The sequence below is a fragment of the Alligator sinensis genome, unplaced genomic scaffold (genome assembly GCF_000455745.1).
Source record: "Alligator sinensis unplaced genomic scaffold, ASM45574v1 scaffold834_2, whole genome shotgun sequence".
Taxonomy (NCBI): Eukaryota; Metazoa; Chordata; order Crocodylia; family Alligatoridae; genus Alligator; species Alligator sinensis.
This window is the reverse complement of record NW_005842511.1, coordinates 458,052-473,127: the sequence shown is the minus strand read 5'-3', so window position 1 is coordinate 473,127 and position 15,076 is coordinate 458,052. Positions and strand designations below refer to the sequence as shown.

The 15,076-nt window shown below is 39.1% G+C and overlaps 1 protein-coding gene across 1 annotated transcript in view; it reads right to left on the bottom strand.

The window, feature by feature from the left end:
- PCDH18 (protocadherin 18) overlaps positions 1-10,377 on the bottom strand; it is an 11,204-nt gene extending 827 nt beyond the window's left edge. The window contains 4 exon segments of the mRNA XM_014523623.2: positions 1-26; positions 6,294-6,457; positions 6,565-6,650; positions 7,580-10,377. Coding sequence (XP_014379109.1) covers positions 1-26; positions 6,294-6,457; positions 6,565-6,650; positions 7,580-10,084 — 2,781 coding nt within the window. The 5' untranslated portion in view covers positions 10,085-10,377.
- Positions 10,378-15,076: the final 4,699 nt, after the last annotated feature.

Here is a 15,076-nt window from a genome sequence, read left to right as displayed (position 1 = left end):
GCATTCCTCTGTGCATAGCCTCATTGCTGTAATCAAAACCAAATTCTATATTTAATGTTGAGATTCAAATATATTATTCACATTTACAGGGGTTAGAAATAGTACATAATACAAGAGCTGAAATTCAAAGTTCCAGCCAGGGACTGAACTTTGCCAGAGACTAGGGAAGTTTAGTGGCAACTATAAATTCTGGATCCAGATGTGTATATAGATCCAAAATCTTTAGTGATACTATTTTTAATCCACAAGTAACAGTTTTATAAATTGATAAATATGAAAATTATGTGATCTTTTAAAATGGGCTTATGATGAACATTTGAAGCCCAAATTTAAAGCAGACTGAATAAATTAAGGGCGCAGACAGAAGTGACAATTTTCGCCTGATCTGGACACAGAAAGTGGTCTATAGCTGTGACCAAACACAAGTGCATAGATGCAGACCACTTAAAAAATGTTTGATTGGGTAAAAATCTGAACCCTCATTGCATGAGGGATTAGATAAAGATGTTTCAAAACATAGTGTCTTCTGTAACTTCTGTCGGCACTGCCTCCCAGCCTTGAGCTGTTTTCAGAAGGGGAGGGGGGAAAGGGAGCAGAGGGAGTTGAGTCTGGGGTTTTGTCAGCCCCCGCTGCAGGGTGGAGTGGGTGTATTTGAGCCTCCCAGAGGTGGGAGGGGGGGACAGACTCCAAGTCACCTGCCTCACCCTCCAGCACCAGTTGAGGAACCCCTAGAAGAGCTCCCTCTACTCCCTTTCCCCCCCTCCCATTTCAAAAACAGGGACAGGCTGGGAGAGAAGAGAAGCCCCTAAAGGAAACCCACTGCAGGTTGGAAGCCAGCAGCTATATTCCCCTCCCTCCTGGAACCAACACTAAACTGCTGTTTGATCCAGGGGATCCTGCAAAGGGTTCTCAGTTACAGTGGGGAACTGAACTTCTGTCTCCACCCTAAAAAGGCACTGCTCATTCTTTTCATATAAGGATGCCTGGTGCCTAGTTACATTTCTACTAAGAAAGCAATGTGAAAGGGGACAAGAGTATTAGAGGGAAGTGACAAGGAAAAAATGGAGGGAGAAGAGAGAGGAAGAGGAAATAGAGAAAATGTGAAGTTTTCTTCATCTTTTGACACCTTTTTGACTCAGCTGGTAATATAATGCTTTATCAAATGGATAAATTAGAATTTAATACAACTTGGGACACTTAGGCCAAATTCATGCTTAGTGTAATTCTACTAACATCAGCAGAGTTATTCTGGAGTAAGTGGGGCTGACAGACCTAGTACCTCCAGCTGCTGACATCTAGGGCCTCTACAGACTACAGATTAAAGCAGCCAACATTTTGCTACTCCTACTAGAGCCAAGTTAGATTGAATTGGCAGTTCTACCCAAAGAGGAACTATACCAGACAGTATCCATCCCTATAAAAAAATCTAGAGAAGACCCATGGGAGTATAAGCCTGTGAAGGCCTTCCTAGAAGTCAGTAACAGAAGAACATAAGGCCCTGTGGAAAGAGGAGGTGCCAGGAAAAAGACCAAACTACCACTTCTAAATGCAGGAAGATAAACTGTCCTTTTCAGTATTTTGAAGGTAATGGGAATTAGCTAACATCTTTCAGGATTTGACTTTTATAGTTTTGACTATACTGCAGACATTGCTGCAGCTACAGAGCAGTGCAGACATATTGAGCTCAGCTTTAACTAGGTAGCTTAGGACCCTATAAGCAGTCTAACCATGCCAGCATGAATCTCATCATGGGCTGTGAAACCTACCCAGAATCTGGATAAACACTAAAGCAGTACACCTGCTCTGAGCTCCACACTGCTGTGACTAAATTGTTACTGATATCGAGATAGCTAATTTATGGTTAAAGTATGTCTGCACTACACCGTGCTCACAGCAATGACTAACAGCATAGGCATACTCTATGTCTATTTAATGCCTAATAGGAATATTGGAATTGTCATCATCATGACTATAGTTCATTGAGTTCTAGAGTCACTCTCGAAAAAGGCCAGTCCCCAAAATCTCCATAATGAACCATCATAGGATACCACAATGATCTCTTGTTCATAAGAGAAGGTTCCCTCTATTCCTTTTCAGTTAATTGATACTTTATGTCCTGAAGAATAAAGTTTTATCTCCCTTCAATTTTATATGCCTCTAACTAGTCAGTTTTCACAATCTCACCTCATAAGTTTCCCCATTTCTTTAAACATTTTCCTCTGGATCCCTTCAATTTCTCCTATGTCATTTCTGAAATGCGGTGATTGGAGAGGAATACAATATTCCAGGTGACAATGTTTCACTGATATATGTATCAGTTCTCTACTACTGTTACTCTTACTTCTCTGGTATGTTTAATAGAGACTCTAATATTTTAAATTTTATTTTTAATGCCTTTTACAGGTATAAAGCTGACCAGAAGTAGAAATAGTTGGAGGTCAAATACATCATTAGGTGCTGCAAATGAATTACTGATGGAGTAGCATCCAAAGGATGAGCATTGAAAAAATACTGGTGGTAAAAATATTGGTGCAGATGCCTGAAAAGCCTTAAAATGCTGAATTCCTACATGCAGAAAGTTCTTAGTGTCTCACAGGTAATGTCAGTAATCAGTGTGGTTACACCAGCTCTAGGAAAGTTTTGAAAACACCTCCATCTGCAATCTATAACTCAACCTATGTTAGTTCTTATGTTCATGGAAACCAATGTAATACAGGTATGCTTGGTCAGGTGATTATGCCTGTAAAATCCAAGTATTGTAAAAGGGTAAATTATTAGAGGACTTTAGGTTCCATTGCTTTATCACCTTTAACACTAGCATCCAAAATTGTCTCATTGAAACTAATAGTAGTTTTCCCATTGATGTTAGTAGAAGTAGGATTTGCCTGTATAAAACAATACTGACATTTTGAACAAATGATTGGAAGGCTCTTTTAAAATGTAATTAGTACCAATGGTAATGTTAGAATGATGTTGTAGCCATGATGGTCTAGGAATTATGCAAGAGGCAAAGATGTTTTGGGCAATATCTATTATTGGACCAACTATATGACTGGCATAAAGTTAGGAAAGCTTTTGAATGCAATGTATTCTTTACCAGGTATGGCCTCATGCCTTACATTGGAAAGCTTCTCTAACTTTATTCCAAACATGTAGTTGGTTCAATAAAAGTTATTACCCCATGTGCCCCCGGAAAAAATCTTTGGCTCTAACGTTTGTATCTATAACACTAAGATTTCCAACCCTAATTTTCTATGATTCTAAGATAGACTTAGCGTCTATCTTAGACACTAAGACAGATACACTTAGTGCCATAGACTGTCTTTAAGTTAGTAACAAAAAGATATAAAAATGTTTACAGAATCTTAAAAATATGGGTGAAGATTTAGAGACAGGTACCTAGTGAGAGAAAGGGAGAAAAAAAGAAATCTTTCATGGGATGTTAAAACTCCTTTAAAATCACTCAGACTTGGGGCTTTTCCATAAACCCACGTGGAAAATGGTTTTATCACACTCTAGTTCAATTTAGGCAGTAAATACTCCAAAAATTGTCTCTCTCAATATTTTCTTTCTGTGATTTGTGGTTGATGGTAAAAATATGGATCCATTTTAAAATAGAAGTCAGGAAAGGAGTTAGTTCAAGTTTAGAAACCTGAAGAGTTTTCTTTTCAATTTTTTTTTTTTTTTTTGGAATAAACTTGTATTGATTTTTGTTTTATCTGAAGTGGTTCATCCATAAGCAAATGGATATATCATGTAGGGTTCTCAAAAGTACTTTGGTAATCACCACACAATTATCTCTGTAGTAGGGGAAGTTTTACTTCACGTCAGTGAGATCAGTGTTAGGCTAAGGCTGAAAACTTTTGAAAATGCCACCCATTGGTTTCATATTTGGAGATGTAATTGTAGAACTCAAAATGAATAACAGGCGTTCCAGCTAATCAAGCATGTAACCACTCCCTTTTCCCTAACAACCCCAAACCATTCCAACAGGAAGTAAGCTTTTACTCCTTTACATTGGAAGCCATGGTGAGGGCTTCCAATGTAAAAACTGTTGAATGAATTGTGCCTAACAATGAATTATATTGAAATATACCTAGGAAGTAGATGTCAGAAAGAAAAAAAAGAGTGGGGGAGGAGCAATTATATTCCTGGGTTGAAGAGTTGAAGGAGAAAACAACTGGAGACACTGGGCGCATCTACAAGAGATGCTAACTGTGCAGTAGCCTAATAACACTGTGCAATAGCACAACACAGACAGTGATAATAAGCTACTGTGCAGCGTTATTAGGCTATGGCACAGTAGCATCACAAAAAAAGGCATTAGCTGGTGCTACTGAGCAGTAATTGTTTGCTGTGCATTTATTTAGTACAGTGAAAGTTCCATTAACCGGCACCTTACAAGCTGGCATACTCTATTAACCGGCAACCAGCATGCCACTGTGGCACTTCCGGTTGCGCCGAGCCCCCATGGCACAGGGCAAAGTAGCCTGCACTGCCAAGCCCGCATGGCCCGGGGCATGACAGGCTGTGTAGGGCCCACCTCCCTGTCCCACGGGGCCCACACCCCGCAGGAGGGTCAGCAATGCTGCGGGAGGGGTGGTGATGCCCTGGATGTGGCAGGAGAAGCAGCAGGAGAAGCGGCAGCCCAAACAGGCAAGGACACCTGTTCGGGCCGCTCAATTAACTGGCATGCTTTGTTATCCAGCATCTCCCATTCCCGGGGGATGCTGGATAACAGAGCTTTTACTGTACTTGGTTATACAAGTACTAAATGAAATGTGCAGTAACCACTGAAACCTACATGCCTTCAGCTAGCAGGACCTAAGTGAGTGGGATTTAGGGTGGTCACCATAGAAGACAGCCTGGTTGTCCTCTGTCCTCTACTGATATGAAACCCAATGCCTTTATGTCCTCTATTTTTCACCTCAAGAGAAAAATAGGGGAAAATAGAGGACATAAAAGTGCCGTGTTTCATATCAATAGAGGACAGAGTAGCAAAAATCTGGAATGTCCTTTATAATGGCCACCCTAGTGGGATTCCTGTACCCAACATGGACTAAGGGAAAATGAACCTAGCAAAATTCACAAAAGAAATGTTAATGTTTTTAAAAGACACTGAAGCCAAATTTTGAATAAGCACTGTTTATGCTCAGGGAAAAAGTTCTAGGAGGTTTCTCATTTTAAACCTAGCACAAGGGCCAGGTCCACCTGTTTCCCTCATGGGTAATTACAATATTATAGGGGGAAAGGAAGTGGCTAGTTTATGGCCCAATGCTTACCCAGCTCCAGTCAATAAAAGTAACTGCCTATAAAAAGGAGTTTACTCTACCATCTGAAGCAGCCTAGCATAGTAGCCACAGTGCAATTTAGAGCTTCCCATCAACCCCAGTGTGTGCCTAAACTATACTGGAATAATCTAGCCCTGTAGGAAATGGTCTTGATATGCAAGAATAGAACCTTTCCTGATACTTTTCTATCTAGGTATGTACATCTGAATTTTAATTGGGCCTTAAATTCAGTTTCTAAGAATTTCAGAGTACGTCTAGTGGTTGTATAAATATTGGTCTTCTATTAAAGATCTCACCTACTCCCATGCCTAAAATGATTCTTCCCTTTTATTTTTTTTATTTTTTTGTTACCTGTGACCCCACTTGAATATAGAAATGTTAAGGGAGAAATGTTATATCTCCCTTTTGGATTTCTTCCCGCAAGATTTCTTCCTCCTCGAGTGACTTTTTCCCAACAATCAGAATTACAGGATTTCATTTCCAGCACCAATGCCATTTATATTAATTGAGCAATAAAAATTAACCTTCAGTGCAAGCCATAGGTTTACCTATCTAGAATTTTTAGTCCATCATATATTCTATTTCAAGCTCTAAAAACCTGGGTTCTATGAATCAGATCCCACAATGGAAAATTCTTCAGCCAAATTACAGTTCCATGTATTTTTAGCATGCCACAACAGGCTGGCAGCACATAAACATCCACCCAATCATTAAAAAGCTAGGGATACAGAAGAGTTGATGCTTTCTGGGGAAAGGGGAGGTAGAGCTGGGTCATGGTAAATAATAGCAAAAACCAGCTAGGCACCACTGGGCAGATTTGCAAGCTTTTACCAGCTGTGTAATGGCTGGGGTCAATATATTGTAGAACAGAGGAGAGAGAGGAAGAGAAAAGGAAATAAAAACCTTGAAAGCTAAAGAATGACTGCTTCTAATGCTAACTATATCAATGTGACAGTCAGGGAGCACAGTAAATAAACTATTCAACTTTCATTGTGCTCTTACCTGCAGGAATTCTCCCATCAGTAAGGAAAAGGTCACTGAATCCTTCCCCAAGAAGTCTGTCAATTGGAGACTCTCTTCCCAAATCATAATCACTGTCTCCTGCTTCACTATCGCCACGGCCACTGTCTTTTAAGCTAAATTTGTCCATATCTTGTAGGGCATATCTGTAAACACAAATAACAAGGGAATGGAATTATGTTTTGTTATTTCTTGTTCACTGTGTTTTTCTCTGACAAAAATGTGTTGATCAAAATCTAGTTAAAATCCTCACCTGTAGCTTCTGGAATATTTGTTTCCTCTAAAACTTGGTCTTGGCTGATACTGGCCTTGATGAAGCATTGAGAGAAGCTGAGAAACCTGCTATGAAAAAGACAAAAAATCCTGATTCCTGGAAACAAAAGTCTAATGCCTGTATAGAAAAGGTGAAATAACTTTTTTCTGTAGGGTTTTTTTTTTCTTAAAAAATTAAGTAGAGCACATTCATGTGCATATATAATGCATTACAGCCAGTTATTTACAGTTCACAATATGTGCTGCAGAAAACATCTGCAGGCATTTCACAGATAGAGTAGTGAGTGTAGCATATTCATCTTAGCTTTCATACTAATTTATACTTAATTTATACACACACATATGCATAAAAATGCATACATGCTGCAGACAGGTTATATTTTTATTTTTGTTTTGTGATCCCTGGAACTGCGTGATCTTTTCCTATAAGAAAATCCCATTAAAAATGTGGTGTGTGCATTTAAATCAGTTTATAGTCCATGGATTAAAAAAACAAGATGGACTGTTTTAAAGTCACTCCAATTACAATAATACACATCCCAACACCATATAGTAGAATAGGAAGAGTTAGTGTATCAGAGTTATCCCATATTTTAAGGAGTTTCCCTGTCTTTTGTACAGGTAAATAGTTTTTCATGTGTTTTGTGTGTGTCTGTGCACAGGAGAGAGAGAAAAAGAGAAAACCGTATGTTTCCTAAATGAATAGTATCTATATTGCACTCAGTTCTTTCAACCTACAAGATAAAAGAAAGGAAAATAATATTAATAATTAATCATATGTTTACTCTTCTCCCTCGTGACATTGGATTCCTTTAAGATCAATTGACATTGGAAAGGTACTGCACTGCTGCAATGCCTGAAGAAAAATCTATACTACTTTTACGATGCAAATAGCTATCCATGTCTCTCACACAGCATATAGACTATATGCCAACTCATAGAAGAATGTGTGTATGAACAAGGGAATGTGCATGCACAACAATACAGAATCTTACCTCAACAGCAGGAGTAGCATGGGTGAGTTCCAATGCGAAATTCTCTGGCACATGATTTGATGAGATTGTCACCAGACTGTTTAGTGATTGGTGACTATGGTGGCTCTGTCGACTGCTCAGTTGCCCTCTTTCTAATGTTGGAGAGGATGAAGGAGAAGCTCTGTGATGAGATCTGATGGGTAAAGTGCCATTCACAGTTGGCACAAGGGTAATGTCCCCTTTGTGTATCTGTCTTGAGGGTCTTTTTGGGTGGTGCTGGTAAGTGGATTCTGCCACACGACAGTTGTAGGATCTGGTGTCCTTTTTCTCTCGATTGCATCTTGTAGCAAAGATAACCATAATGACCAACAGCACTGCACATATTGATCCTAAGGATATAATTGTTATCATAGAGACATCCAGGGAAGGTTGGCTAACAAAAGGAGCTTCTGTACTTGAAAATGAATATACATATTCAAAAACAGTACATTTCAAAAGTGCTTTGGTGCTAAGTTGAGGGCTGCCTTTATCCTGAACAATCACAGAAAACTCCCATTCCTTAGATGGAACAGATTCTATGCTGGCATTGATATGGATGTCACATGATTTGGGGTCCATTACAAAAATACTATTTTCATTGTCAGCTGCTATAGAACAACTTAGTTCAGAGTTCATACCAGAGTCTCTATCTATGGCCTTTATCCTGGTGACAAGGAAGCCACTTCCAGCATCTTCAGGGATTGAGATTTCTGCAGTACTGTTGCGCAAGGCGGGACCCACAATTACAGGGGCATTATCATTTTCATCAATGATAGTTAATACAACAGTGGTATTACTAACAAGTTGCTGACTTCCTCCATCTCTAGCTTGAACCACAAAGGCAATCTGATTTACTTCTTCATGATCGAAAGTTCTGAGTGCATAAATTGCACCATTAGATGGATCAATAGTCACATAGGTGGTTATGGAACTTCCCAAAATATAGCTCTCCAAAATAGTGTAAGTCACCTGTCCATTGTCTCCTAGATCTGGATCTGTGGCCACGACAGATGTGATGTATGCTCCTGGAGAATTATTTTCTAAGATAACAACTTCATATCTGTTTGTCTGGAAGCGGGGTGGGTTGTCATTTTCATCACTGATTTGGACAGTAAAGTGTTTTACTGTGGAGAGACTTGGCGTTCCCCTGTCTTCTGCTATTACAGTCAAGCTGTATTCAGATCTCTTTTCTCTATCTAGAGTGGCATTAGTCAAGATTAAATAGTTATTTTCATATGTCTTTTGAAGTTTAAAGTGGCCATGCCCATGGAGCTTGCAAACTATCTCTCCATTCATTCCAGAGTCCTTGTCTTGCACCCTGACTAGGGCAACAAAAGTATCCAGAGGTGACCCTTCTGATATGTAAGCTATTTCCTCTTTCTCAGGAGACATCAAGTTTAAATTAATTTCAGGTTTGTTATCATTAACATCCACAATTTTTATTATAATTTTGCAGTGAGCTGGGATAGAATTTGGACCCAGATCTTGAGCCTGAGCATCTATTTCATAGGATTTGGTGGTTTCATAGTCCACTTGCTTGAGGAGGGTCAGATATCCTTTTTCTGAATCTATTTTAAAAGTCTCTATAATTTTGGAAGACACATGACTACTGAATGAATATACAACTTTACCATTAGCGCCCTCATCTGGATCAGTGGCATTGAGGTCTATGAGCAAAGTACCAGCTGGTGAATTTTCTAAGAGTTGAATTATATAAGACTGTTGTTCAAACACAGGACTGTTGTCATTAGAGTCAGAAATACTTATTTTTAGGGTGGATGATCCAGATCGCTGAGGCACCCCCTTATCTGAAGCAGTGAGTTGGAGTTCGTAGCTTGACTTCAACTCCCGATCCAGTTCTCTTACCACAATGAGCTCTGCATACTTAGCACCATCAGTCCTTGATCGTACTTCAATATTAAAAAAATCATTTGCAGCAAGTGAGTAAGTGTGAAGGGAATTTTCCCCAACATCTGGATCAAAAGCACTGTCCAAAGGGATCCGGGTTCCTACAGCTGCACTCTCTGAAATTTCAATAGGTATGAGAGCTCTAGAAAACTGTGGGGAGTTGTCATTAATATCCAGCACTTCAACTTCAACATGGAAAAGCTGCAGATGTTCAGTAGGCAGAGTGATCACATCAAACTCTATGGAGCAGTTTAAGTTTTTCTGGCAGAGTTGTTCCCGGTCAATTTTAGCTCCTATGCTGATCTCTCCATTATCCTCCCGGACTACAAGTAAAGGAGAATTCCCCCTTTGCATGGCTCGAAAACGAACTGAAGAAGGGTTTGGCATTTTAAATAAAACATCAGCTACATCCTCTGATAGTCTTGCAATTACTGATCCAACTCTTTGCTCCTCAAAAATCCTGTATTTCAAATTCCTGCCCAAGACATCTTTGTTGAAAGATATTATCATCAGTGCAGAAAGGAATATAAAGTGCATTTTACTACTGATTTGGTGCATTTGTAAGTTCTTGCAATTCATTTCTCCAAGCAAGTTAAAAAGCAAATATTTCAACTTCCTTTGGTATGTTAAACCCAGAACACATTTGGTTCTTTTAAACTTCACAATGTCTCTTATAATACAGCAAAGTATTAATATCTTACTAGCTCAGAAAACTTTTTTTTTGTATACACACCGTGTCAGGACATCCAGATACAATCTGTATGCAATCCAATCTCTCTGATTTGTTTGCCTGCTCCTCTTCCAGGATGAAATTTGTCACATCACTGTTTTCTTCTTCTGCAGTTAGAATCCATTTACTGCAGGGTGCTAGCTGACTCACTGCTCAGCTGCAGACTAAACACCCTTGATTGCTGACTCCAGTCTAAAATCTGTGCAACTTCACTTCAACTCAGACAAAGCTTTTGCCCGGCATGTGTTGAATTCCTTCCAGCCAATCAGCTAGCTTCCAAATCAAAGGACAGTGAAGTCACAAAAAAAGAGCTGGAGGAAGGTGGGGGGAGCAGCTCCTCCCCCAGCATTCACTTTCTGTGAGTGTGCCACAACAAAGAGGAGACAAATTACTAAAGAAAAACTTTAAATCAACCACTTGTCCTCTTTATTTATATGACACATTGAATTGTTTTTTGTAATTTTAATTAGTCGGCTTGCTTCTACCAAACGTGATAATTCTCTTGATTTATGCACTTTTAGGTCCCCCTTTTACCTAAACAGCACATTTTGGGAGGGCATTTGCTTAGTAAAAGACTGTAAGGTGACATGTCTCTAAACATGCCAGGGGATTCCCCACCCCCTCTTGCTCCTTTTTTTTAACATTTATCCACTTCTGCTTCTTTTTGTGTAATCTGCTTCCCTTAATGTCTTTGTTGCTAAATGGAGCACAAGCCCCTATTTCATTCTTTTAGTCCATTTTCCTCTCTCTGTCTTTTTTACAGTCAATATTTGCAAACCCTTGTCCTTTAACTGGCTCCTTGTTAAAGGGTATTGCAGTGTTTTGTTCTATGTGCCACTTCACTTGTCTTTTCCTTAGCTGAGTTCTTTTAGTATGTGCTTTTTATTTTGTTGTTCCTGAGGTTCTTTAAAAAATCCTTTTCATTTTAGTTAAAAAGAGCAGCTCATGCCTCTGCATAACAATTTCTGCTAGCATACCCCATCTATATGCCAAGTGTCTAAAACAGAGAGACAACCTGAAGGAGTAAATGTCCCATAAACAGTGACAGTTTCATCATATCTCTTCTAAAACTGTTTTCACATACATACTGTAACACATTTGCACAGAGAAATCCAATGTCTGAGTTGATGATGTATTTTGTGCACATCAGAAATGCTATAGATCATTATGTGAGCCTCATGCTGTATCCAGGTCACAGAAACTGATACATTCTTTCTCATTTCAAATACAAGTATTTATGAATATGCTTTCTGCTCCCCTTCTCTGCTCTTCCTTTAAAATGTATAATTCATTCCACAATCTTTTAGCTTTCATTTTTCTTTACATTATTCCTCTGTTAACTTTATCCACTTGCTTATTTGCTCCTTCCCATAATCTTACCATCACTTCTTCCTCATGTACTTCCTTACACGCCCTGCCTGGAAATGTAAAAAGTAAATCTCTGATTTTTCCAATTTACTTACTCTCCACAGAGCTCAGCCAAAGTCACTAAGAAGGTTCTTGTCAAAAAAGAAAGCAGAGGAGGCTCAGCGTGAACTCTCCTTCTTTTTAAGCATTCAAAAGCATTTTATAAGCCATTGTCTCTTTTTTTCAGAAACCAGCACCGTGTGGCAAATTGTGCAGAATAGAAATGCCTATAATGAATGTATTTAGTACTGGGTCACGCCGATGAACATTCTGCCCCCATGAATAATACTGTTTTACAAGTTTGCAGCCCTTTCAAATTGCTGATCCCCAAACCCTATAGGCAAATGAGAAAAGCTAACACAAGCAACCGGGACTTTAGAAACTCATAGCCATCTGGCCTAAATCTCTAACAATCCAAGCCAATAATTATATCAATTCAGGCTTTAGTGAACCCCTTTGCAAACACCAAATGAGCAAAGAAAGGAATTAGTGGCCATTCTAAGTTGGGGTGGAGTGAACTCAAAGATAATCTAATTCCTTTAGTTCATGGACAGCTTTCTTGAAGCTTTGATAAATCTTTCTAAAACATTTTTCCAAAATTCCAAGTGCAACTTCTTTTCTGGCCATAATTGGGGAACTAGGCTCCATTAAACTCCCTTCTTAATGTCCATTAACAATATTTTGTTCTTTAAAAAAAAAAAAGTCACTGCCCCTTTTTCAAGAAGTGTACAAGAGAGGGATAATTCATAGTAAAATGCATTTTCAGCGGTGCATATTAAAATATTTCAAACAGGGTGCAAATTAATATATAGCTATAGGAATGTGTGCTTATGAGCCATAGCTTAAGGAATTTAGAAATACTGTACTTTTGTGGCAAGTTTTGTTACGCTTGTTTTATATTGCTTCCCATCTTAGTCACTCCATATTCATCAGAGCAATATCTGTGAAAGAGATTAATCTGCAGATACTGCTATACAGAAAAGTTCCTATCAACAGTTGTAATAGTGCTGGATTTTCCTTTAAAATTTGGCCTCATCAACCGGGTTACTACTAAAATGATCAGCAATATCCATATTGTGTTGCAACTCATGATTTGTGTTTATATTACAGACAAGTGTCTTAGCAGCTAATTGGTTTATATCTTCTATTCTGAAATAAAGTGAGAATAAACTGGTAAAAACACTTTGTAACAACATTCCTTGGACCCCATGTCTGAGAAGGGAAGCATGATTTTATTTAATGCAACAGTACTTCTGTTAGTCATTCTAGAATAATACTTTCTTTAGTTTCATTGGCTTTAAGGTGGTTAAGAACAATCACAGCTCTTTCTAGGCCTATTCTTCACATATTCAGTGAAAGAGTTTTGTTTGAATGTCCCTTAAACTCCAATCCACCTTTGACATGGCAGACTTTTCTTACAAAGAAGGGAGAGATTTCCACGTGCATCAAGCAGACATGTCTTACGGAGTGTGGTATTGTGTATGTTGTTAGGCACGTGAGTGGAGTGCTGCTAAACCTCCTGGAGAGTAATCTTAGTTACTTCTTCCCTCATACATGTCTATTCACAATAAAAAAGTAAGACTGTGCATTTAAAACTAAGCATCATAGCTGGAAAAAAAAAACTGACTCCAACCATGACTTCCTATCACCTACATTACCAGAAAACATAGTTAGCTAGAGGTTTAATTAACTTTGTGCTAAGCCAAATATAGCTTTGTTTCTCTGGACTATATATTTTAAAGTCTGTCTCAGTTCTCAAAGGAGTTTTGTTGAGCATTCAATAAAGCAGGATCTGTTTTAAAATGTATTGAGCCTTAGGTACAAAACATATTTTGGCACCTAAACCTAACTAGACACGAAGAACTTTTGTTTAAAGAAAAACAGCGTCCTATCCTTAACAGCAGCAATAATATATAAACAATTAAATTATCATGCTTGTCCCCAAAATGGGTTGTAATCATGTTCAACCTGATCTTTTCCCTTATATAGTGCCATATTACAAAACATGACATAGTATATTTCAGCACTCAAGGCTTGACATGATAAAATGTGATTTGACACATTTTAGAATAAACATGAAAGATAAATCTTGCTACATCAGAAGTACATTTTAAAAGAGCATTTCCATCATAATGGATGTAAAGTCTTTGTATAGTTCTATCTTTTTTGTTTTATATCTTTTACAAGTGTTTCCCAAAAATGATGTATTATCACGGTCTTGTACCCTGCTTTTAGATTTGGAAAAAGTGAATTTAAAGTGGATACAAATGATTCTACCTGTGATTCTGCATTGGTTTAAAGAGCACAATGTAGTAATGGTGCAAGTGCAACATTAGTAAGACACATGTTGCAATGATTTGCGTGAACTGCAGAGGGAAGTTATGCAGCTGAGTTAAAAAAAAGTCCAAATTAATTTGAGCATGTCTGAATAGAGTATGCATTGAGAACTGGCCTATTGGTATATTTTTCTTCTGTTCTGCTAAACAGAACAGATCAGTACTTGCCAAGAATACAACAAGTTGGACTGATTCTTCCCCACCTTGCATTATGTCTTACCATTTACATGTCTTCAAAGCAAGTGGAAGATTTTTCTCAATCAGACTTTGCTCCTTACATTCTGGTCTGGGTTCAGGTACTCTAGGGACATGTCCAGATGGGCGCACACGTGCAGGAGTGCACGTTTCCCATGGTACAAATACCAATGGCACACATTTGTGCTGTTGCTTTTTATCCCAGGGCATACCCCTGCACATGCACTCTAGCATGCAGCAAATTGACCCAGGTGGGATAGAGGAGGCTGGGGCTAGCACCTGTGCTGGCCCCAGCAGCCTTACTTGGGATCCTGGGGGCCTCCTGGGGCAGCAGCTCTGCCAAAACAGCCACTCAGAGCCTGGCTGAAAGCCAAAACATGACTCTGGCTGACCTGGCTCCATTTCTGGCAGTGCACACTGCTGCTGCATGTGCCACATACCTTTTTTTAGCGGCAGGTTTTTTTTTTCTTACATTTCATAGATTTAATAGCCATTAGGGCTGGAAGGGACCTCGTAGGATCTCTTGGTGTCAAACTAGCAGCATGGTGAATGGGTGCATGTGTTGTGTGTGCTTTGAGGTGCTATAAATTGCATGTGTGCACTTGTCTGAACATACTCCAGGGCTTCAGCCCATGGCAAAGGGCTTCAGCCCAGCACTGTTTCCCCTGCTACTTGGAGAGACAATAGCAGAGAGGATCTTCCTATACTCCTCCAACAGTGGCACACAGCAACTCTCCCAAGTAGCAGAACTGGGTGTTTTTCCCTTGTAGCAGCAGGAGAAATCCCTAGAAACCTCCTCTTCCTTTCAGAAAGGTAAGGAAAACAGTGGGGAGAGGATGGGGGAAGAGCATCTTAGCTCTTTCCAGCAGCTACTTAGGGTTGAAATGTTATGTCCTCTTTCCC